Source organism: Tripterygium wilfordii, chromosome 11 (genome assembly GCF_013401445.1).
Source record: "Tripterygium wilfordii isolate XIE 37 chromosome 11, ASM1340144v1, whole genome shotgun sequence".
In the NCBI taxonomy this organism is placed as follows: domain Eukaryota; kingdom Viridiplantae; phylum Streptophyta; class Magnoliopsida; order Celastrales; family Celastraceae; genus Tripterygium; species Tripterygium wilfordii.
In genome coordinates this window covers 1,957,177-1,983,203 of record NC_052242.1, presented here as the reverse complement: position 1 = coordinate 1,983,203, position 26,027 = coordinate 1,957,177, and the positions used below count along the sequence as shown (strand labels likewise).

The 26,027-nt window shown below is 36.7% G+C and overlaps 3 protein-coding genes across 3 annotated transcripts; 1 reads left to right on the top strand and 2 right to left on the bottom strand.

Annotated features, from left to right (window-relative positions):
* Positions 1 to 8,761: 8,761 nt before the first annotated feature.
* On the top strand, positions 8,762 to 11,912 carry LOC120008973 (cytochrome c oxidase subunit 6b-2-like). Its single transcript, XM_038859384.1, has 4 exons — positions 8,762 to 8,920; positions 10,010 to 10,107; positions 10,228 to 10,309; positions 11,637 to 11,912. The coding sequence occupies exons 1-4, from the start codon at positions 8,882 to 8,884 to the stop codon at positions 11,688 to 11,690; spliced, it is 273 nt and encodes a 90-aa protein (XP_038715312.1). The 5' UTR covers positions 8,762 to 8,881; the 3' UTR covers positions 11,691 to 11,912.
* A 1,006-nt stretch (positions 11,913 to 12,918) lies between these two features.
* Positions 12,919 to 16,812, bottom strand: LOC120009115 (thylakoid lumenal 29 kDa protein, chloroplastic). The gene is made up of 11 exons (XM_038859575.1): positions 16,585 to 16,812; positions 16,348 to 16,446; positions 15,869 to 15,953; positions 15,756 to 15,790; positions 15,551 to 15,616; positions 15,403 to 15,443; positions 14,875 to 15,005; positions 14,470 to 14,576; positions 14,257 to 14,394; positions 13,279 to 13,413; positions 12,919 to 13,180 (listed from the first exon to the last, which is right to left on the bottom strand). Exons 1-11 carry the CDS (start codon positions 16,672 to 16,674, stop codon positions 13,070 to 13,072), a joined length of 1,038 nt encoding a protein of 345 aa, XP_038715503.1. The 5' UTR covers positions 16,675 to 16,812; the 3' UTR covers positions 12,919 to 13,069.
* A 726-nt stretch (positions 16,813 to 17,538) lies between these two features.
* Positions 17,539 to 23,522, bottom strand: LOC120009248 (O-fucosyltransferase 7). Its single transcript, XM_038859745.1, has 12 exons — positions 23,113 to 23,522; positions 22,616 to 22,687; positions 22,152 to 22,251; positions 22,003 to 22,070; positions 21,769 to 21,857; positions 21,499 to 21,679; positions 21,282 to 21,410; positions 21,061 to 21,194; positions 20,674 to 20,887; positions 18,953 to 19,137; positions 18,761 to 18,856; positions 17,539 to 18,136 (listed from the first exon to the last, which is right to left on the bottom strand). Exons 1-12 carry the CDS (start codon positions 23,281 to 23,283, stop codon positions 17,974 to 17,976), a joined length of 1,602 nt encoding a protein of 533 aa, XP_038715673.1. The 5' UTR covers positions 23,284 to 23,522; the 3' UTR covers positions 17,539 to 17,973.
* Positions 23,523 to 26,027: the final 2,505 nt, after the last annotated feature.

Genomic DNA, 26,027 nt, shown 5'->3' with positions numbered 1-26,027 from the left:
CCTACCAGCCAAGGTTTTCGGGCCAGCCTAGAGATAGGCTCGGTCCTGGGCCTTGGTTACAGCCGGCCCGCAAGGGTGTCGGTTGGGCTTTGGTTGGTAAGAGGGTTGGGCCGTGACAATTGGTATCAGAGGCTACACTTAACCGGCCCTTCGGGCCAGGCCCAGGGACCCTGTGGGCCTATGGAAAGGGCTACCTGTGGATCTGGTACGGGTGAGGCCCTAGCCCAGTGAAAGCCCCCCACAGAGTGCAGGCCGCCATGGGACGACCAACGTGGGCGTTGGTCTTGAAGGAGTGGGATTTGTCATGAGTCCCACATCGGTTAAGTGGGAGAAGAGGTGCTAGTTTATAAGCGCGGTCCCTTCTCAACCTACCAGCCAAGGTTTTCGGGCCAGCCTAGAGATAGGCTCGGTCCTGGGCCTTGGTTACAGCCGGCCCGCAAGGGTGTCGGTTGGGCTTTGGTTGGTAAGAGGGTTGGGCCGTGACAAGATCATATCAGTTGGGACCAACAAACCCATGTAAAAATTTCCATTACAGATGAACCAACATATTCAATGTCAAAAGTATCACGAATTGGGCCTCAACTAAAAAACAAACAAAAACCAGCGAGCCCCTTTGTCATACGAGCCGAGCTCGGGCTGCCTGCGGGTGGCTGGCTCTAGTCATACATCAGAAAAATAGGCAAGATCAAATTTTTGTGCAGATGCAAATACTTAGCCACTGGAATTGAGTTGATCTGCACGTACAATCCCATGGCAGATAAATCCATTTTAAACATGGAAAAATAAAATAAAACAATAATTGTAACAAAGAAATCGCAAACCCTGACCGTTCAAAAGTAAAACAAGTACCAAAAACAGAGATACATGGAGAGACAGCAAAACAAATCTCTTCAGACCACAATTCATAAAAAAGCAAACAAAGATGAGAGAATTACTTGAGTCGATTCCAAATCAGAATTAGAAAACAAACACTGAGGTAGATTTGATTTGCCAAGACTCCCACTTCGATATGATCGCACCGAATCAGGAAATGAACACGTATCAAGGACCGACTCTCCGCAAACTGTTTCGTCTCTAGTTGTACTTCGTTTAGAGTTTAGACTCGGACTTCTCTTTTGTCTTTTACCTAACAACAAAGTGCTTCCCCGCAGTTCCGTTATACATAAGATATAAGCCCAACCCACATTAAATAAGCACGCGGCCCATTGCTAAATCATATAGGAAAATTTTACCACAAAAATATTACAGTATTTATACATTACCTTTTGAATATCATAAATTTACATCAAAAAATTATAAATCTATACACAAATTTATAATAAAAAGATGGTTATACCCTTTATTTATAAAATATTATATTTTTCTCTCTCCAAACCAGCAGCTCTTCTTCTTCCCCAAGAGTGCCTCGGCGTACAACATCAGATTATGGAAACGACGCATGAATCATAAGATATAATTAAAAAGTGATGTAAAGATAATAAATTAATGGTATGGAGATAAAATTTCTCAATCATATTTACCAACGGGGTGGGCTTTGTGGGCAATAAATGGGCTTGTGAAGAGGGCAATACGTTGGAGAATGTAATGTAGGGGCACATGGACCCAGTTTCATAAGTTCCGCCCACTTTTCATAAGCTCCATTGTTGCTGCTGGCTAAGGGTGTCTGACCGATCGGGTTCTAGGTTATCGGATCGGGTTTGGCCCGACCCGATATTTTTTGACATGGGAATGACCCGCTTGGTAACATTATTAATGGAACACCGGGTCCTGGGTCATTGGGTTATCGGGATTTTCAAATCGGATTTTGAGTTACCCTGTCTCCCTACAGGTTCAATCTAATGCTTACAAATCCACATTGATGATTACAAATATCAAATGGGGTAATAACATTTTCGGTCACTGAAAGATTTCTCATGTTCAATTTACACATCGAAAGATTTTTTATTTCAATTCGATACACCAAAGATTCAAATTGTGTCAAATTACATAATCGGATAAATTTGCCCAGTTTTGAACAATGCACATTGACCATTAAGTGTTGTAGTTTAACTCCAAGTGGATCCCCATAACAAAACACATATTTACACCAAAATCAATATTGTACCCCACTCTTATTATATCAAAAATAAAGTCAACAAATTTATATTATTGTATCAATACATTTTAGGGAGCTGATATTTGCACACAATATTGAACTCAACGCACACAATTACTTACTACACTCTTAATTGGTTTTCAATACACACACTGGGTTTCCTAAAAAACCCTTTCATACATATTAATTATATAATATTTAATATCCTAAATTACCCTTTCTCCTTCCATATATATCTCAACTTCATTCCTTTAATACTCATTAAAATATTTTTGATAGTTATTTCAAAATCAATTCTGTAGATTAAGTTTAGAAAGTGGAGAAATAGACACAAAAGACTAGATATTATTGAATTATATTAAGGAGAAATAGACAAAAAGACTTCATATTATTGAAAAAAATTCTAATAAAATATTGCATACCTTTTTTACAGTGAAACAATAAAGGGAATGTCAAATCACGATAACAATCAATTCCTAAATATACACCACACTCAAAAATAAAAAGATGGTGGTTAAAATTTCCATATTGGGGGATAAATCTTATGTCCTCCGTCGTCAAACGTGGAAGAGTTTACCAATATTATATTAACATAATTAAAATAAAAATTATATACTTACTTTATTGGGGAATTTTGTTCAATATCGCTCTCTTCATTGTTTTCTACGAGATTCTCTGTAGTCTTTTTTTTTTTCAAAATTTTCAACAAGTTTCCTCTCTTCTTCAATGTAACTAGGCGAAGACATTGAATTCTCTATCATGATATTGTTCTTGTAATGTTGAAATATTTTCAAAATAATAAAGAAATTTTTACATTGGTAGTTTCATACCAATGGACACAACTCTTCTCTTACAACTTCTCTTGAACACAACCCTTCACAAGAGGTGTGTTTCTTTGACAAGATATGTCTTTCTTTTAGACACAACCCTTCACCAAAAAGGTGTATTTCTTTTTGGACACAACCTTTCACCAAAAAGTGTGTTATTCTCTATAAATACATCATTCCAAGACATTCAATTACAATTAAAAAAAAGTCATCTCAAAAACTCTCAAACTTGGATTATATTCTTGCAAACTAGAATTCCAAGCACTTGTTAAATTTCTGTTTTTCTTGGTCATTCTTGGGTGTTCTTCCTTTATACAAAGGCCGAACATCAAACGTTAAATACATGGTGCTTCATTGTATCTTGGAAGTGTATTTGTTGCTATCCTGTGCACACCAATTGGTGGAGGCAAATAACACTTTAAGGAAAGCGTTAATCCGTGCCTTGAAGCAAAATCTAAATTGCCGAAAATTCTCCAACATTCTACATTGTCGAAATTTTTTTTTCTCCAACAATCTTAAAGTGTTATCTCTATGGCTGGTTCATTGAGAGAATTTACTTCAAATTTTGTCAAATTAGAGAGGTTTGATGGCTCTAATTTTCGTCGTTGGCAAAAGAAGATGCATTTCCTTTTAGCAAGTCTCAAAGTTGTGTACGTACTCACCACCACAAAGCCAACACAAGGAGATGAAGAAACCGTGGAGCAAACTCGTACAAGACTCAAATGGGAGCAAGATGACTACATATAAAAGGGCCACATTTGTAATTCAATGTCCAATGCTCTCTTCGACATTTATCAAAGCAAGGATACCGCCAAGGAATTATGGGACACATTGGAAACTAAGTATCTTAACGAAGATGCTACAAGTAAGAAGTTTCTTGTTGGTAAATTCATGAATTACAAAATGGTAGATGGTAGATCTATTATGGAGCAATTTCATGAGATTATGCATATTCTTAACCAATTCACTCAACACAACATGAATATGGATGAGTCCATTTCAGTTTCTTCCATCATAGAAAAACTCCCTCCATCATGAAAAAATGTCAAGAAATCCTTAAAACACAAAAAGGATGACATGAATTTGGATCAACTTGGGCAACATCTCCAAGTTGAAGAGGCTTTTAGAAGCAACCAAAGTGGAATTGAAGAACATTCCTCAAAGGTTCATATGATGGAAGAAGGCCAAAACTCAAAGCAAGACACATCACTCAAGGATGGAAACAAGAAAAGGAAGAATAATGTCAAGTTCAAAAAGAACAAGAACCTGCTCAAGGGTACATGTTTCCATTGTGGGAAAAGTGGTCATTTCAAGAAGGATTGTTATAGCTTCAAAAAGAAGCAAGAAGAAAAGAAGCCAAAAGATAACAACTTTGTGGCTATGATTTCTGAAATCAATTCTATTGAGGATGACACAAATTGGTGGATTGATTCTGGGGCAACTAGGCATGTTTGCAAAAACAAGTCTATGTTCTCTAAATATGTGCCGATAAAGGATAGCAATGTGATTTACATGGGCAACTCCACTACCGCCGAAATCAAAGGCAAGGGTGAAGTTATTCTAGAATTCACAAGTGGGAAGACTTTAACCCTCACCAATGTGTATCATGTTCCTTCCATTAGGAAGAATCTTGTTTCCGGTAGTTTACTTAGCAAGCATGGTTTCAAGCTTGTATTTGAGTCCAATAAGTTTGTATTGTCAAAGGGTGGTGTCTTTGTGGGAAAGAGTTATTTGTATGAGGGGATGTTTAATCTTAATATTAATAAGAATATTGCTTCTCTTTATATGGTTGATTCATTATCTTTATGGCATAATCGTTTAGAACATATAAATGTTGCTAAACTAAATAGTATGGCTAACATGGAATTAATTCCAACATGCACTAATGATATGAATGAAAAATGTGGTATTTGCATGAAAACAAAAATAACAAGAAAGCCTTTTTCTAAAGTAAATAGAATATCTACTTTACTTGAATTAGTGCATAGTGATGTATGTGATTTACATGGCAATCCTACAAGAGGTGGTAAAAAATATTTTGTTACATTTATTGATGACTTTTCTAGATATTGCTATGTTTATTTAATGCATACAAAAGATGAAGTCCTTGAAAAATTTAAGATTTTTAAGGCATAAGTTGATAATCAACTTGGCACTAAAATAAAATGTCTAAGGTCGGATAGAGGAGGTGAATATCAATTCCCTTCTTATTGTGAATCAATTGGATTGATTCATGAGACTTCCACAGCTTATACACCACAACAAAATGGTGTAGCCAAAAGGAAAAATAGGACCTTGATTGAAATGGTTAATGCCATGTTATTTAATTCCAGACTAGGTAATGGATATTGGGGGGAAGCTTTATTAACGGCTTGTCATATTTTAAATAGGGTCCCATTAAAAAGGACTACTATAGCCCCATATGAGCTATGGAAGAAAAGAAAGCCAAATTTAAAATATCTAAAGGTGTGGGGGTGTAGAGCCATTGTTAGGCTACCTCAACCTAAGATAAAGAAATTGGGAGAAAAAAGAATTGAATGTATATTCTTTGGATATGCCGAACATAGTAAGGCATATAGATTTTTGGTAATTGAACCAAATGATTCCATTAATGTGAATAATGTAATTGAATCAAGAGATGCATTCTTTTACGAGGAAAGATTCACAACGCTACAAAAACGTAGTGCAACTAATGAATTGGATGAAATAACATCAGCACCGCTTAATTTAAGTGATGAATCACTTAATAATGAAAGTGGTGGAAGCTCTCAACCTATACAACCTATTTTAGATAGGAAAAGCAAAAGAGCTAGAGTAGCTAAGTCTTTTGGACCGGATTTCATTGTCTATTTAGTAGAAGGTTCTAGAGATACACTTTCTAGACAAATAGCGGTTTCTCAAAATATAGAACCGGATCCTCTCACCTATGAGGAAGTTATGAAATCTCAAGACGTTGCTTTTTGAAAAGAAGCAATTAATGATGAAATGGAATCAATTATGGGTAATAAGACTTGGAAATTAGTCGATTTACCTAAGGGTTCAAAACCAATAGGTTGTAAATGGATCTTCAAAAAGAAAACGAAGATAGATGGAACTATTGATAAGTTCAAGGCAAGATTAGTAGCCAAAGGTTTCACACAAAAGGAAGGCATAGACTACTTTCACACCTATGCTCCCGTTGCTAGAATAGCAACTATAAGAGCCTTGATAGCCTTAGCATCAATTTATAAATTTCCAATTCATCAAATATGTCAAAACGGCATTCCTAAATGGTGAGTTGGATGAGGAAGTTTACATGGAACAACCTAAGGGATTTGTTATGCCCGGTCAAGAATCTAAAGTATGTAAATTGATTAAGTCATTATATTGACTTAAACAAGCTCCAAAACAGTGGCATGAAAAGTTTGACCAAGTTATATTGTCAAATGGATTTCGTATACATGAATCCGACAAGTGTGTATATAGCAAATTCACTAAAGGTAGAGGCGTAATTATTTGCCTTTACGTTGATGACATAATAATTTTTGGTACCGATCTTGAAAGTATCGAAAATGTCAAGAAATTTTTATCATCAAAGTTTGCTATGAAAGACATGGGTGAAGTAGATGTGATTTTGGGTATTAAAATCTTGAGAAATCAAGATGGACTAATTTTAACCCAATCACATTATATTGAGAAAATTCTTAAAAAATTCAATCATTTTGATTGTAACCCTGTGAACACACCTTATGATCCAAACTTGAAGTTGTATACTCATATTGGAAGGGCTATCAATCAATTAGAATATGCTAGAGTGATTGAATGCTTAATGTATGTCATGACATCAACAAGGCCTGATATTGCTTTTGCTGTGGGCAAGCTTAGTAGGTATACATCTAACCCTAGCAATATCCATTGGCAAGCTGTGTATAGAGTTCTAAAATATTTAAAGAACACCATGAATTATGGAATCCATTACTGTGGTTATCCAACAGTTTTGGAAGGATACACGGATGCTAGTTGGATCACCGAGCTTGATGATCATACATCTACTAGTGGATGGATTTTCACTCTTGGTGGAGGAGCTATAGCATGGGGCTCAAAGAAGCAAACATGTATAACAGATTCGACTATGACATCAGAATTTGTAGCTTTAGCTTCTTGTGGTAAAGAAGCTGAATGGTTAAGGAATTTATTGTTAGAAATTCCTATTTGGCCCAAACCAATGACGCTTATATCTATACATTGTGAAAGTGAGGCAACACTATCAAGGGCCTATAGTAAAGTTTATAATGGCAAGTCTAGACATATTGGTTTGAGACATAGTATGGTGAGACAATGGATCACAGATGGTACCATAACAATAAATTTTGTAAGGTCAAGTCAAAATTTGGCTGATCCATTAACCAAAGGTCTCGCAAGAGATATGGTGTGGAAAACATCAAAAGGGATGGGATTAAAGTCCATTACTAAACAATCGCCAATGGTGGAAACTCAACTCAACACTTGAAAATTTCATGTTCTTGAGTTCAATGAGCAAAGTACATCATATTAAGTGATGGAAAGTACTTGAAGTGTATATACATCCCAAGGAAAAAGTGCTTTGGACCTATAAGGTAAAGAAGGAGGTTGAGCTATAAAGTTCTTAATAAGCTTATAACAAAGTTTGTGAGGTATTATACTTATAGGAGTACTTTTGATAAGCTTACCTACGTGAGTGTCGAAAGTGGTGCCTCTTTCTATGGGACTTGGACTTGTCTCTAAAGCGCTCACTAAAACAGGATACAGACGCAAGGCCAATCCACGCGTCGACAAATAAGAATGACCTTTATATCGAAAGTTTGTGTGTGTTGTGTGTCCGGTTATTCGAAAATGATCACTAGTTCAAAGTTCGTCTACTATGTCATTCTGAATAACCTTGATATACATATGCTACATGAAGGTTCAAGTCCTAAAGACACCTTTATTTATGCACAAATTTTCAAATGAACACAACAAGTGAATTTTTCATCCGTATTTTGAAAATGGTGGAGGAATGTTGAAATATTTTCAAAATAATAAAAAAAAATTTACATTGGTAGTTTCATACCAATGGACACAACTCTTCTCTTACAACTTCTCTTGAACACAACCCTTCACAAGAGGTGTGTTTCTTTTGACAAGAGATGTTTTTCTTTTAGACACAACCCTTCACCAAAAAGGTGTATTTCTTTTTGGACACAACCTTTCACCAAAAGGTGTGTTATTCTCTATAAATACATCATTCCAAGACATTCAATTACAATTAAAAAAAAGTCATCTCAAAAACTCTCAAACTTGGATTCTATTGTTGCAAACTAGAATTCCAAGCACTTGTTAAAGTTCTGTTTTTCTTGGTCATTCTTGGGTGTTCTTCCTTTGTACAAAGGCCAAACATCAAACGTTAAATACATGGTGCTTCATTGTATCTTGGAAGTGTATTTGCTGGTATCCTGTGCACACCAATTGGTGGAGGCAAATAACACTTTAAGGAAAGCGTTAATCCGTGCCTTGAAGCAAAATCTAAATTGCCGAAAATTCTCCAACATTCTACATTGTCAAAATTTTTTTTTCTCCAACATGTAATCCATGAATATCCAATATTGGGAGAAAGATGGAAGACTAAGAGAAGATAGGAGGCCAGAGGAGAACGATCATTCGTATAAAAATTTAACTAAAAGATTAGGATTATAAAGTTAAATTTAATTGTATTGTATTGAGTAAAAAATATGAGAGTAAAAAATAGATAGGTTTTAAAGTAATTTCATTTAATGATAAATTGATAAACTAAAATATTTTTAAAAAATAAGTGTGTTGAGTCCAAATTTGGACAGTCATCGCGCATGCTGTTTAATCCCGTTCTTTTGTTAGCCTAATGGGCCTAGGGTATTTTGTTCTGTGTTTGGCTACGCCTACGTTTTTTTGTTAGACTTGAGCAGATCGATAGCTTGATCATCCATCAATGGCGCTAGCTGAAGCTGGTACCCCAAGCCTCGCTGAGGTACCAATCTCCCTCTCTTCTTTCCATACCATCTTATTTTGACAACTTTTGTAGTCCAAGCGTTACCTGAACCACGGGTAAATGGAATTAGGTAGTGTAGATTCGATCTGTGTTTCTTATTTCCTTTTCTGAAATGATTGGTTTGTTTCGATCTTGTTTTATCGTCAACGGCTTTGATTTGAATGAATTCTGCAGATTGTGATGGTGGAATGATCTGCATACGGGGAATTGGTTACGGTCTTGATTAATTTATCGAAATTTAATGTCGGGATGAAAGAAAGTAACTGATTTGGAATAACTTTTGGTTCTGATTGTGCTTAGAAGAGTTAAAGACGTGGGCTTTTCTTCACCTATTAGAAAATCGAGTTGGGAAGAGAAACTGAGATTCTCTGATCGGATCAAATCTCCATTGCTACATGTATTAGAAAATCGGTTCAGTAGCCCCTTAGGTTTTTATGCCAATGCCATGTAGAATAATAAATTTTCTTTTTAATTTTCTTAAATTTAAGAAGAATGTATGATAGTTAATGTATAATGTATGATGCATGCAAGGTAAAGCTTGTTGAAAAATGTTAAAAACGTGAAGCATCCACAGTTATATTAGTGATGTTCGTAGGGAGACTGTCATTGGCTTTGATGTCTTCTCTTAAGTCTTAATACTGTTCTTTCTAACTAGGTGAATCATTCTGGTAATTGATGTATGATGACACGAATTAGTGTTTGGTTAGGCAATTGCTTTATTGGACATCTTGGGAACTAAAATTAGGGATTTTGGTTTGAATAAGATCTGAGATGAAATGAGGGATTAGGAGAATAAAGACAATGTGGACATAGAAGATGAAGAAGAGAATGAGGGAAAGGCTGCGAAACCGAACAAATTTTATTCTTGTTTTTGTTTGAATTAATTTTCTCAGAATTTGAATTATCACTCTTTTTATAGACTTAAAACCCCAAGGGATAATAAGTACCAGACCTTCAAATTATCAATGTTTTTGTGCTGCTTATCTGTTTTTTTCTGTTGTCTAAGTAAATTCTGTGTGTGTTCTGATGTTGTTTGTAACTTGTAAGTGCATTTCTGTTTATGTTCAGTCGGAGACAGTTCAGCTGCAGACAGCACCAGGAGATTTTCGTTTCCCAACTACTAACCAAACAAGGCACTGCTTTACCCGGTATATTGAGTACCATCGGTGAGTAAAGCATCAATTATGATTCTAGTTTTGATTTTTTTTTTCTCAAGTTGTGTATCAGGATTAATTTACATTAGCAGTTTTAGAATTGAAAGAATGATTTACTTTGATATTTCACAGGTGCATAGCTGCTAAGGAGGAAGGTGCTCCAGATTGTCAGAAGTTTGCAAAATATTATCGATCTCTATGTCCTGATGAATGGGTACGTATGTTTCAGTGTCATGTGTGCCCTAAGAAACAAAAAGGCAGTCTTTTATTCTGAATGTTGTTTACTTGGACTGTTCAGAAAATTGGTGAAAATTATGCCAGTATTGTTGGTCAATTGTCTTACATGTTCATACTACTATAAGCTGGTCTTAAGTATTGAACTTCCTATTGTGGAAGCTATGTTGTTAATTGACTAATTTTAAGTATATTGGCTCTTTGTGTTGCTTCGTTAATTTCTAAGTCGGTTATTGAAGGCATGGCAAAATGACAGAAAATACTTTATTGTCATAAAGCATGGATTGGAATGAGTTTGGTTCCTTTAATTCTGTAAAAATGTAGAAAATATTAATTTTCCTATGGTGCTAAAGGGGTAAACTGATATGTACTTAGATATATAACTTTTTCTGCCATTTATACATTGACTAAAGGCCTGACTTGTTCTTGTAAGTTTAAGATTGTCATTGGGATGTAAAGTCCAACAGCTTGTCATAGGACTCTCTAGAAAAAGTTACTATGATGAAAAAATATTACTTAATTATCAATTATAGCTCTAAAAAGGTGATCCAAAATATATTAGTACTTAAAATTAATGAAATGAAATTGTTCTCTCTTTGGTGAGATAATTGCACAGGGGGTCGATTAGATGGTTTATCGATCTGTAGAGTCCCTTACTTAGACTACATTTCTTTAAAGTTAACTCATGGAATTTTTTTTCCCTTTTTTTTTTTTTGATGTTGTGTCAATAAAAATAAATCAACCAAAAGAAGATATTTTCTTAGTCCACGAGAATATGGTTAAACTCTACGAAATAGTTTCGTCATCTTACCCATATTTCCTGTAGTCTTAATTCAACACCTGATAGGGATCCCCTACATTATTATTCCTCCAATTTATTGGAATTCTATATCTAAGGGTTTAGGTGATGGCCATGCCAGGAGATTTGAATTTTAAATAAAAGCGATGCTAAACTGTTAAAATATTTACAGTGGAATTGCTAGTGATTGGAGTGAAAAACTGTAGTTATTAGAATCCCCTTCTACTATGGCTTCGATTACCTGCTAGGGTCAATGATTTTTATTCTGGCGGCAACGTACAAGCATGCTGTTGATTAAGAGCTGCTATGACAAAGCCCAATGCTTTCTATAGCCATTTTTACTCAACAATTTTTTTCATTCCTTTGAAAGAGAAGTACTGGACATCAGTTACTAATAATTTTAAGCATTATCATTGCTTTACATTATCTTCTGTGAGCTGGCCTTTTCTCGTTGCTTTTCTTTGTTTTCGCTGCCAAGATGATTTTTGCATTACCAAATGGTTTGCAGGTAGAGCGTTGGAATGAGCAGAGGGCAAATGGCAGCTTTCCTGGTCCTCTGTAGACAGCATCTATCTTGGCAAATCGTTTGGTTGCAGCTGCTATTGCTCTGAAGTAAACAGAGGGATTTCTTCTATTTGAAGTGATTTTTTTTAATATTATATATATGGATGGGAAGTGAATTCTTAAGGATGGAATATTCATTGGTGTGAATAAAGAGACTTTGGCTTGTGTGTTAGAACCCATTGCGGCCAATTAAATGAATGTGTTTCTCATAAGACCATCATTGCTGATCTCTCCTCTGGTGCTTTGTTGTGCGTGAATGCTTTGTTTGTGTATCGGGATCCAGGTTGCATGTCAGTGAGTTCCAGGTTTTTGAAGCTTTCTTATATGATTGATCGACTTTCGCAGGCAAGTTAATTAGACTTTTTTTTTTTTGGTGACATCCTACTCAGTGAAAGCATAACCAACTGAACTTCACCTTAATGGTAAACTCACGGATCATATGCAGTATCTACAAACCATATGGGTAGATTAAGTCTTTGGTTGAAGCCCAATGCGAAAATAATGTCAATCGCGTCATAGTGGATGTTAGAAAATCACATTGGCCGGTTAAGTTCTTGGCTGAAGTTCAGTGTGGAAATAGTGCCAAAGTGGGTGTTAGAACAAGGTCTTCCATGCACATGCACATGCACATGCACTTTTAAGAGATTCAAAAGGCTAACTTAATCATATGAACCAACGATTTTTTTGCTGAGTTTGTGATGCCTGTGAAAGGGTGCGTTCTCTTGTCCCACATCGGAAGAGTGGGAGCAAGCTTTGCGCCATATATGCGTGAGGCTTGCCTTAGACTAATAGCCAAGGTTTTCGGGCCAGCCTAGAGATTGGGCTTGGTTCTGGGCCTTGGTTACAGCCGGCCCATGCGTATGTGGGTGCGGGCTGGGCCTTGGTTGTTAGTTTGCATCAATTTGGTATCGGAGCTAAGGCTCGCTTCCGTGTGTGGGCGCATGTGCTCCCGCGGGTGTGCACGTGATGTGCTAGGGGTGATCCTACACGCGGGACGCGTGTTCTCAGAGAGGGAGAGAATTGATGCCTGTGAAAGGGTGCATTCTCTTGTCCCACATCGGAAGAGTGGGAGCAAGCTTTGCGCCATATATGCGTGAGGCTTGCCTTAGACTAATAGCCAAGGTTTTCGGGCCAGCCTAGAGATTGGGCTTGGTTCTGGGCCTTGGTTACAGCCGACCCATGCGTATGTGGGTGCGGGCTGGGCCTTGGTGCACAGCCCATCACTGTGATTGGTAACACGCATAGCTTTGAATTTAATAATGTTCATAGAAACACATTTCTTGTTTCAGTTGTGAAACTTGCTAAAACATTACTTGCCGAGGACGACGGTGCGAATTCTCTTTCTTCCCAAGTCGCTAAGCTACATGCTGCAAGCTCCTATAATTTGAGTTTGCTAAACTCAATTTTCTGTCGAGGATATGTGTATGCCTCGTAATTTATTTGCTGGCCCAATGTGCTTAATTTTGTCAGAGTGGTGATAAGATCCACCTGTAAATGAAGATGAAGAGCAATAAAGACCATATCAAATTCATAACATCAAACTGAAAAACATGTAATCCTTCAAGATACTACTTGATCAAGCTTACCTCGTAATCGGTCTGAGAAACAGTCTCTCTGCTACGTTGGTATTTCTCAACCCATCGAGTAACATCTGGATCAGTGGCTAATAAGGTCTCTGTTGCAATTTGATCAGGACCCAAGAATGCAGACATAACAGCTAGCTGCACAACCAATATTACAGAAGAGCTAACCAGTGAATACAGACTACTCATGTTTCTGCTCCAAGAAAAATAACATGAATTTTTTAATCCTTTCTTCAACTAACTCTGTGGACTGTGGTTAATAGCAGACTATAAGGATACATAGAATAGGTACTGTCCTCCCCTAATGGATCGTTCGAATTGCCTTACCACTTTTGTGCTCTAAATAACCAGTAGATAAAAACACATACAACAGCCCAGACCGAGGTGTCTAGCACCTACAACAACTACGTGAGGTAGGAAGCGATGATAAATTTCTAACTGAAAACAAAAGTATGGAGTAATTGCTGAGCATTGATGCAAGTTGAAAATGCTAAATGGGGCTACAGGTAGGAATGTAAATTTCTTCAATAACAAGGTATATCTCTTGCATTCTTTTCCAAGCCCGGAAATTAACCATTGAACTATTTTTGATAGGTAATTAATTTATATATATTATTATTAGTGTGAGAGGGGACTCGCACCTTAGTCCAAGAGCTACTTGTAACCATTGAACTTTAACACAGATGTAACTTGGTTGTTGCAGTTTACAGTCGAGGAACACTGACAGCTATGGAAAAATATTTGTAGCTCTAGGACTGAAAAAACAGCCTTTTTGCAGCATGATGTTAACTGGTGGTGGCTATAAGTTAACCATTTCCTATACAAGAGCAGCAACTTATTGGCTACAATGATACCCACCTCCCATGGTGCCTCCTCCAGTTCACAAGCTAGAATTCACACACTTAGTGATAAGCAACCTTTATAGCGATATAAAGAGCGTAAAAGAGTGACACTGGCAGTTAAAGTGACACAAGAAACTACCTGGCGAGGGCCAAAACCAACAGCTGAGAACTTGTCTTTCATTTCCTGGACACTTGCTTTCTCCCATTGAGGAATCCTTCCCTCTGGATCTGGCTGCTGTGTATCTGCCCTTCCGAATTGCTTATCAAACAAGCCCCACTGTCAACCATAACAATGATGTTATCATTTATGGCTAATCCGTAGTTGTAGAATCAAAAATATTACGAAACAAACCTGGCCATTTGAGCCATAAGCACTGTATAACAAATTCCCTTTCTCTTCATTCCCACCACATTTGCGGATGGCAGATGCTAGAAACGTAGCCTTAATAGCGCTTTGGGCTACATATAATGATGAAAAGCAAGATAGATAAACTAGGCATAAACTGGGTTTCAGAGTTTCTCTCTCATACAAACCCCAAACCCCTATGTTCAGTTCATTGCATTTAGAAAAAGTCGTGGTAGATAGCCCAAATATGGTAGGAGATACATAAAAAGCATAATCTATAGAGGAGTTGTTGGCCTAGTGGTAGCCACTTCTTAGGATTTCAAACACGATGAAGGTTTGAATTCTCTCAACCGCTAAAAAATAACTAATAAACAACATTAGTTATCAAAAAGTAAAAATAAGAAATATAACCTGCATATTGAATTAAATCTGCATAGGAAATGGGTCCGCCCTTGGAATATGAATCTATCTCCTTCTTTGCTTCCTCCAACAAACTCATTGCAGCAGCGAGGCTCTTATTTTCAGGTCTGCTTATCTCTGACCTTCAAGCAATAATAATGATGGAACGAAAAAAAATATAGGTATAATGAGCACGAACTAAAAAAAAAATGAAGCATCTAATTGAAAATTAAAGAAGCAGAATTTTATATGTTATAGTTCCAATTTCTTTCAATCTACACGTCATTAAACAAAAGTGGTAGATTCCCTAAGCTAAAGGCAACTATGTTGTTGCATAATTGGCACTAGGCGCTAGAAAATCGGAGAGACTAAACATTCCAAGCCATTGTCTGATTGAACAGGTGAGGCCTTCCCTTTGTGTCAATAAATTACCCAACTCCATTTTCTTTTGGATCACAGGAGGTAAAGCCTCAAATGTCATGGTTTACTAAAGGAATATGAATTACTTCATACATGAGGTAATAGACAAGCAGGAAGTACCTGAACCGTATGGATCCATTTGGGCCACCAGATTTTGTAGCCTACAAACTTAATCACAAAGATCAGTGTACCCAATTCCTTTTATTTGCCCCCCAAAAGGGAAGGCTTCTATAAAATCATATAACATTGGGTAGAGGTCTTGTCTGACCTTGTCATAAGTCATAGCATCATTCAACGCCAATGTTAGTATCGACGGGATTACATCCGGATTTCCCTGAAATGAATACAGATCAAAAAGATGAAAGAACAAGTTTCTCGATGCATGATGAGAATCTTGTTGATCTATTACAACACAGCATTTACAGTATAACATGATAAGCCAGCGAACCATGATGTCACAAGTTCAGATTTACCTTTATAGCTTTATAAATGGTCTGCTTAACACTTGCTGCAAAAAAAGATGTTTGATAAGGTTAACAAAGTGCTCAGGCTTTACTCTAGCAAAATTACTTCCTCAAAAACTTACAAAGAAATTCCGAGCGCTGTCTGAGTTGTATCAAATCAGCTGCACTAGCCATATCAACGAAGGAACCCGAGCTTACTATTAATCCCTAACAGAAAAGATCATAACCGACAGAAATTCACTATCTCATCATCCAATTCCATGAAAATTACACGTGTGTACAACCGTATTGATTAAACTGGTTCCATCATATGACATATGCTGCTATTGCTAATTATCAGCTACATTATTGGTCATCTGCTTCCACAATTAGAACCAGCCAAGACCTTACCTACCCAGTTAAAGAATCACCAATAGAACAACAACAAGCGAGTTGCTCGACAAAAGTGACTTGGACTAAAGAAAGTAAATTCTTTTGATACTCATGGCAGAATGTGAAGGAATTTAGTCCAGAAACTGGAAGCAATGAGAAGTTCACTTCGAATATAAGTCAAATCAGAACTCCCAAAAGAAAATACAAGTAGAAACATTATGGCCCTTACCATGCCAATCGTAGCACCAAAGCTTCTTAGAACATCTCGTCTGCCGAAACCATCCTCACCGCTAACATGGGTTTCAGTTTTATGACAACGAATACCACTCTGATAATTCATACCCACAAAAATGAAAGAATCAGCATTAATTCAGGCCATTCAATGAAGTTCAGTTAAAGCAGAATAAGCAACAACCATTTTCTTTGTGATTCAAAATAGAAACAGAAAATGCAATGAAGTACTCACCGAATAAGTGGTAAATCTAGGTGCAGTAACATATGGGACTGGAACAACAGGAACAATAGAGGGGACGGTGGAGAGGAAAGACATGCCCATTCCTTTCAATTCCCTCTCAAGATCTCAAGAACATTAACCGCACTTACAACTTACTAATCTTCTCGGGAGTCTTGAGAGAAAGCAGGATTACAACTTACTAGTCTGTCGGTCGAACTGCAGTGTCCATGTGTCGTACTGTCATGTGTGTTCTTGATTGTCTGTGTTTTATCGGTTTATCCTATCTTTGATCCAGCCACGTTGGCAATCGAGGATGATTTGGATTTTGCTTATAACGTAAGGAAGGACTTTGTTACCCACTAATGGGCCACAAATACACACCAGGCCCATGGATACCGGAATGCTTGGAGAACCTGGAGGTGTCAACTTGCCGTGCTGGGCCCGGCTCAGTACCTCTTCATGTGTTGGGCTGGGTTTTCTGACCCAAAGCTTGCCGAGCCATGGGATTTGAGGTTTACACTTTGCAGATCGACTTGGCCCACAAAGGCTTCGGGTCACCTGTGAACCGTGCCGGCCCACTTTACATCCTTACATGTAGAGTGTTCATGGTTTTTTTTTTTACCATTTTTTGACATAAAAAATAACTGATCAATCAATTGATTACTGGGGGTTCGATAAATTTTTTCAGATTTTAAATCAATTTTTCGATCATCCTCACTAACATATCTTTGATGATAACCAACCAATAGCTTAATTTGAACCCTTACAAGCTTAGATCTGGTTAAACTGCAAAATTTTATTTAAATAAGTTAACAAGAAAAGAAGATTTTGTGCTTTGAAAATATAATTTTGATCTCCATCCCCCACCCATGTGGCCATGTGAAATGCCAGACGTTCCTGCTGGTTTAGCTTTTTGGGAGGAGAAACTGGATTCTTGAAAATAGAAGACGTAAAGAAGAATAAAGCTCTAGGAAATGGAAGTGTTCCACTTTCATAGCTTTCAATGACCATGAATAATATATACAAAATAAGAGAATACTGTTACCATAAGCAGCAGTAATACATTTAGCATCCCCAGCAAATCTTTTATCCCAATCTTCATCCCCTTATCCAACCTTGAAACTAAACTAACTTCTAAGAACATTGTAACGTTTTCATCTTGAAAGAATCATAGGCTCAGTAAATTGTAACCCAATCCTGTTCTCTCCCCCCCTTAATGCATTGTTCTTTTGATCAGTATCGTTATCCATTGCTCCGGCTTTAGAGACTCTGGGCTATACACTTTCCATCCGTGTCTTCGAAAATGGCACTGCCATCTCGTGGACCTTCTAAGTAGAAGTTGAGAAATCAAATACCGTACTGCAGGCGTCCTGCGGGAATAGGGATCTTTTCTGAAGAGGATCACTGCAGCGTTTGAATGGCAATGGAGGTATTCAAAATTGGTGATTTTCTCTGACATAAACAGTCTGGATAAGGGTTTACATAAAAGGCCTCTTCCGAACGAAATCTATCCATGCCTTTTGTGCCTGAAACGGGTCCTTTTCTCTTGTGTGGGGACCCTTGCCTGGGCAAACAACAAAAGATAGAAAGCTAAATATGGTGAAAATTTTCAGTTTACTCATCAAATTAAAAAAAAAAAGTAAACAGATAACTCCATTCCATAATCTCCTCACACATTCCATGCATAGAACTGGCACATCAGCCTAAGCAAGAGATTTTCAATCTCAAGCAAATCACTAGTACTCCAGGACTGCCCATTGGAAGAGCACCTGTCGGTAGCATCTAGCCAGCCATCTGGTGAGGGGAAATATATGGACCAAAGTTTTCCACCATAGCAGGCACAAGAAGTGGAGGGAGACCCAGCCCTTAAAAGCTAACACTAAAATACCACATAAATCCAACATATAAGGAACCAAAATTCGTAACTTATTTCCAGGAAAGATTCACTACAAGATAAAAGAACGCATAGCATATTCATGATAAATTACATTTTGAAATGGCTGGTTACAGTACCTAAAGTGGTACTCCTCACAAAAGCTATATATCATTCAAAGAGTTTATCATAGAAGAAAACAATTTTCTAGTAAGCATATTTGGCCATCGAGGTATACCAATCAAAAGACAATAGACATCATCATCGATAAGCAAAAGTATCATCTAACTAATTACATTGGCTTGTGATCCATACCTTGTTTTGTGGATGGAAATGACCTTGTCTGACAAAGATTTGCCTTCCTTCAAAGTCCCCAACTCAACTTTATCAAACAGATGAGCAAGTACTTTCCTGAGAGTAGGAAAGAGATTAGTACCTTTGCTCACTATACAGCAGTTTATGGAGTAAAAAGGTGTTGTGTCATTTAAATCTGGTTGTCAACCAAACCTGTCCGGAGAAATGGTCTTCCTATGCCCCTCATACCGACGATGGCCTTCAACTAACCTTGCCATGTTCCCATCATAAGTTGGAATGAATACATCGCTCTTAACTGACACAATATAGTCAAGTGCAGCCATTTGAGTTGCATGGTTGATAAATGGTTCTAGCTCCTCGACAGATGTCAATTTTTCCTACAAAATAACAATGGGAAATGTGAATTAACGCATCAGCCATCTTGAAACAGTGACACACTATTTACATCCTTTTGATTTAACAGCCGTTACCCCAACTCCCAAATTTATTACATGAAAATTAAAAGATAAGGTCTTTCCATCTCTCCTCTCATTTCATTCCACTCGTTTTTGCAATTTGTGAGCAAGAGCAAAAGCCAACTGGAGCTGGCATCAAGGTAGGGGGGATTCCTTTGTTGATTGTAGCCAATAGCACAATATTGTTAGAATCAATAGAAAATCACATATATTGTCTAACATTAAAAGTCTTATTGTAAAACTAATATAGCTTATATAAGAATAGACTTAGCCACCAGCCTATAGCAACAGAATCGTTTCAGTGACACTTCAAATGCAAAAGAAGCTCTTACCTTAACTCTAAATGAGACAAAACTCCAGCGTCCTATATCATATTCCAATTCAAAACAAATGAGTCCTTAAACTCTTAATATAATCAAGGTCCTAAACTCATCCCTTCTCTTTTATTTTCCCTCCAATATTACACAGTAACAGATATCTGGTCTTATTTCAGGTTAATTTATAATTTACATTACGAAGCACAAAATTCTGGGATCACAGTGTTTTACACTTCTATTTGTTTCGATGAATTAAAAAAAATGTATGGCAATTATTATTCCCTTCTACAACATAGCATACTTTTGAGTTATGAATTTTCGGTTTATCATTCTCCCTGTTATTATGATTTTTACAAGCTAGACTTCCATCACTAGCAATATTCATTCATTTTTGTAAAAAATTCAGGTATAAAATAGATTTGTAAGATTAAGTAGAAAACTACAGATTTTAAATTTTTCAAAAGATCTATATGGTAGCTAATATTATTAATGGGAATAGTAGGTAATACTCATGCTAATTTCCATTCATAAAATCTTTACTATTCTCATGAGCATCTACATAACAGCTTCCTTCTCTATCATAGTCATCTTTGCTGAAACACAGATTATATACTCTCAATAAGGTACAGGAGATAAAACCACCAGAAATGTTTTACTGAGACCTATCTAACTGATTTTCATACCTCTCAAATAAAATGACCAAGGGGCATCTTTGGCTCTTTGTACTGTTATCAGCAAGAACAACATCAGTTCTCAATCAATATTCCTTTTTTCTCACTATATTCCCAGTACAAAGTTGTTCATTACAGCAAGGTCCTATCAGATCGAACATGAATACACTTCCATGTCGCTGGATGCAACCATAATGAGGGTCCTTGGACACAAATAATTGGTTAAAACCCTAAATGCAATGATGATAGGCTGGGAATTTTTCTGGATGAGTTAGCACGCAGATCATCTTCTATACAGCACACGTCTTATTTCCATTACGTTTTTCACGAGTAAAATGTCACATGGTCAGGTTCATGTTCCCAGCAATTCCTTGAATTTTAAGTTAGGATAATAAGTAAAATTATTCATGTGAAAGGAGAAAATTAAGCAGTATCAAGCCAAGTAACTGAGTAATTGAGCAAGCCAATACCTTGCTCATTAACAGAGGATAGCGGGATCGCAGATCTGCCATTCTAGAATCTCCCCCATATATCTCTCCAGAAGCAATGTATATAGGGGTGCTTGATGGGTAGCCAAGAGCTTTTAGAAATATCCCAACCTCCTTCGGAATGAGAGGGCAATGGCCTTTAGATCTTTGCTGATTAGAATCAATGTCCTTGTCTCTCCAATGACCCGTCTTTTCTCTACAAAAGCAAAGTTACTTTTTGAAAACAACAAAAAAAAAAACTTAGAAGAATTCACGGGCATTAAGCAGAGATGGCAAACTAGTGCAACTAAAAGAAGCAATAACAAATAAATGAATAAAAATTCACCCCATAGAATTACAAAGGGACAAAAAGAGAAAGAGACCTCATACCTGATAATTCTCAACTCTTCTGCTTCTTCAGGAGACAAGCCATAAGTGCATCCACTAAAGGCAAGCATATCCTTCTCATTTCGTAAATGCAGTGAAATGTAAGGTCCATAAGACCTCATCCGATCCACCAACAACTACCGCATCAGTGTAACAATAATTTCAGTAATCATTACAGAAAGGGACTAAAGGAACAAAATAATAATCAAGCGTAAAATGTTTACCTTTCCCATCGCTTCGATGTGTGGGGCAAAACGAAGGGCTTCGTAACAAGCTCGGCAGCGTAACTTCTGAATGTCTGGAGGTAGATTATTATTTGCAAGGCGAGAATCAGACTTTGCAGCTCGAATAACCTGTGAAGAAAGTCTAAATGAGATTATCCCATCATGACTTTCATATGAACCAAAAGCAAGATAGAGCCTGAAGCTCCGCTAGACAGACCTGATACTCTTCCCACAGCTTAGCTATGTCACCCTCATAATAATTCATTCCAGACCAGCTTTTAAATTCCACATTTGCCCTGGGAGCAGTAACCAGTTCTGTGGGAAGCTTTTTGACAATTTTGACATCATTATCCAGAGCATTAATAAAATGATCCACGTCAAAAACATCTGAGAAGTTGCTGCAAATCACACAAGCATATTAAATATTTATCTTGAATATCCAGAGGCAAAAAAATAGCTTAATCATGATTTTGAAAAGATACAGTACCTAGAGTCTCTCCAAAATGACTCTTTATCAAGCTCTGGAACTACAAGAGTAGCATTTATGATGCGAGCTATAGCAACCATGTCACATATCTGCAATAGAAGGAGATTCCTAACCTTCAGCTCCACAAAAATGTACTATACTAAAATTTAAACAGGAATATGGATTTAACAGATGCAGAATTGATGCAGTTATTAATACAAACAACCTACGCAGAAAATGTAAAAAAAGACGTACCCCAGCACGCATTTGGTTGAGCCCCCCATTTGCATGAACTAATAGGTAACCTCTTGACTCCACTGGAGCTGAAGAAACAAATGCTAACAAAAAGTTAGTACAAAAGAAGGTTAATGGTGTAAAATAATGTTCCATGGAAAATTCCTTACCATAGTAATTAGAACTAGGCTCTAAGCAAGGAAAAATATTGCGATTTGCCGGAGACTTCCACAACTTGTCAAATTTTGAAATCCCAGGTGCACCTTTGAACTGTCAAGTCTAAAGGAGTGAAAACATGAAAGATGCATGACTGCTTTGCATTGAATATGCACCTATATCCATCTATTATACTCGACCAATGAAATGAAACTTTGAGGACCATGTTCTCCACTGTGTTATGTTCCTACAATGCATAACTAAACTTGTGAAACCGAAAATGTTGCCTAGTAATGAAACTTTGAGCATCATGATTCTGATATGAAAAAACTTCCTACAAAGTACAACTAAATTCAAAACGGGTAAATCAAAAGTCAGAATGAACACTCTTTTCCTCTTCTATGAAAGAGAAAACAAAAACTAGCATTAGCACAAGTTAAGCAAATCCATTAAAACAGCATTGGCAGAAGCACCAAACCTTGTCAGGATGACTCAAATGGGGTGGAACATCCTCTGTTGTCCAGCTTTGCTCACTGTTTATCGTCTGGTACTACAAATTTATGGGGAAAAAAAAGAATGATTAGACCAGCATACAATCTCTCCTCACAACCAACCCTCCTCACAACCAATTAATTACAGGAAAAAAGAAGAAGCAGAAGTGAAAATATCAAAATAAAGCTTTAATAGAAGGCAATAAAGTCATTTTCCAAATAAGTCATCACGCCAATCTTACATTCGAAAAGTGACCTAAGCAACTTGAAGGAAATAAAAAAGCCTCAGTATTCTACAAGTAATCTTAGTCAATACAATGTTCCAATCGATCAAATCATCAATACTGTCCATCAAAACAATTTTCGTTAAACCAAATAACCGACATTGTCAATTCTGGAAAAAAAAAATAACGTGAAGAGATAAAAATAATTTTAAAAAAAAGAGGCATAATCAGAAAGAACAAAAGGAGCAACGGATCGTTACTTGTGTGATACTGGCTTTAGGGAGCCTGAAAGAAGGATCAGAGAACTTGGGGACTCTCGCTGAAGGAAATACATGTACGGACAGGACGCCCACCAGAGCTATTGTGCACATGGCCCAAATAAGCAGCTTCCGCAGCAGCACCCCTGCTCCCTTTCTGCGCCTCTGCAACATCCCGTCACTATCACTACCACAATCACACTCTCTCCTCTTTCACAGACTCGGCGACAGAACAACGTCACCGAGCCATTACACGCCAAAAGCGATCAAACTCAGATTCAACACGAAGAAATCTTCTGAATGTATATGTATCTCTATCTGCTTGAGGCCTGAAGCGGTGGTTCTGCCTCTCTTTTTTTGCAGGAGTTGTTGCTTTGGTTGTTTTTAAGGGTTTTGTTATTTGGTTAGCACAATAAGGATTTTTATCTATTTAAGGAGATTGAGGATAGAGAGAGGGTTCTAATGGAATTAAAAAAACCCGAATTAAGATCCTAGGTTAAATTTTAATTCCCTAATTTTCATATTTTAGCCCTACAAGTTGTAAAATTCACAAAACACCCCCAAAACTGTTTACTATTTTTTCGATGGAAAAAAATATATTCTTGATTAATATTGTTGGTATTAAACCATTAATCATGTTTAATTGAAAATATTTTAGGTAAAGTACTGAAGTTACTGTATCTTGTTGTTGTTGGTGATTATGACACTAAGTAGTGGAGTTCGTAATTATTACATTCTAGCTAGAAATGCAACATCCAAGAAACTTGAAAGAGTTCGTGGCTAAATCCTAACAATGGAGAATGTCAAAGGCATTTCCTTCCTTCCATTAGTATTTTCCCTCATTTTCCGAGAAAAAAAATAGTAGTAGGAAGAAATATTATTGATTGTTATGAGATGAAATTGAATTTATCAAACATTAACTCTAACACCAAACCAAGACGAGGCGCAATTAGTGGACTGAATGGTGTTGTGTGGATCTCAAGATGGAACTGCATTGATTGAGACAGAATGGTTTGCATGTGCACAAATTTTCCAAGAGTGTAAAGTGTACACATTTCAACCAACTTACCTTCTCGTTAAGTGAAATTTTTTTATGCGCACGAATTTGACGATCCGAATTTAAATGCTTATTACATGTTCAAAAGACAAACTTGTATGATATCATACCTAGTTAAAAAAAAAAAAAAAGTGTAGACACTTGTAGCAAATTTCATTACATTCATTAGAGAGTCTAGAATTTTATACTAAATAAAGTTGTCTCACAATTAGATTGAATTCTAAAGTTTGAAGCTCCAATCCACTTACATTTGGAAATATATTATCAAAATTAAATATGAGATGTATATAGATACACTATGTATATCATCTTCAAATTACTTGTATATACATTATCATATATATATATATATTTATATATATGTATGAGATGATGGTGGTGGTTTTCGAGGAGGATAATACTATGTAATCTTTAATCACTAGATTGGAAAACTGGATCAACATCATCCGCCATAAATAATTATATATCAACTATGTTATTACTTATCATCGCATCGATATTCCACAACTTAGAAGTTTATATGAAAAAGAGTTACTTCCGATAAGACTAATACATCCTCTACGAAAATGAAAGTATGTCCAATAATATTGAAAGCCATATATTCTCATTACGTGATTAGTACATCATATATAGTGACATTAATACACTACTATATATATATATATATGTATGTAAGGATTGTTTGCGACAAAGAAATGAAAATTACAAAGAATTGATGGAAACCATTTTTGGGTTTCTCTTGACACTCTCTCATCTTTTTTATTGTTCAATTTTTCGCATAAAATGACATGCATGCTCATTTTATGATCTGTCATTCACACCGCAATATACACGTCAGACAAAATTTGAAAGGCTTTTTATCTCATGATGTTGTCATGTCTATGTCGTTAAAGGCTCACACGACTTTGATCTTCTTGAACTAGTGGCATTAGTTCTCAAACCCATAAAACATGTTAATTGTGTGAGAAGGACTAGACATTTATTTATATATCATTATGTTGAATTATACCAACCCGATGCGGGATAAAGTTCTAGTAAAACAACTTAAAAATTGAAAGATCATGAATGAGGTTGATAGGGTGTTATTTCTCAAGTGGCAATCGTGGGTGATCACTAGCTAGGGTTGATGTTGCAGGAAGAATCAGTGAGGGGTCATCAAAGATGAGCTTCGATTGTAACAATATAATAGTAAGTTGTCTCAACCATTGATAGGGTGTGGTGATTTGAATGGAGACCAACCTTGCCTTGCTGCCTTTCAAGGCACCATGGCAGGGCATTCAATTGTGTGTGTATATCTCCACCATTTTTGTGATATGGATAGGTTTGCCTTGCTGCCTTTCACCACATATTAGCCTTTAGCAATTTTACTAATCAATGTTTTTAGGCTTTTTAGTGTTCATTAGAATTTGATATTCAGTGCTCATGACAACTTTTGACGTGTTTTGTAGGTAAGGCATCCACATCCTACAAAGAAACGTGGCTTATTTTGCGTGGTTGATTGATTATTCTCAGGAATATATATATCATTACTACCATCAATGCTTTCTTTTCTTTTCTTTTCTTTTCTTTTCTTGTGTTTTTGGTGTCAAAAACATGATCTAAAGTAAGAGAAATAAAAATGTTCAATCATGTGGCAGTGGCACAAAGCAGGAGTACTGCCTACTTTTGCTTCTAAGTATATCCTTGCACGCTATATATATACAGATACAGTGCAAAAGCACTGATCAGTCCTCTGTCCTTGACATATATATTTTCTCTTCCACGAGTTCACATTCTTTCAAAAGAAACTATGCTAATATCGTCAAGAAAAGAACAATATCACATGCACTGCCATAATCCACAATCAAATCCTCTGCTCAAT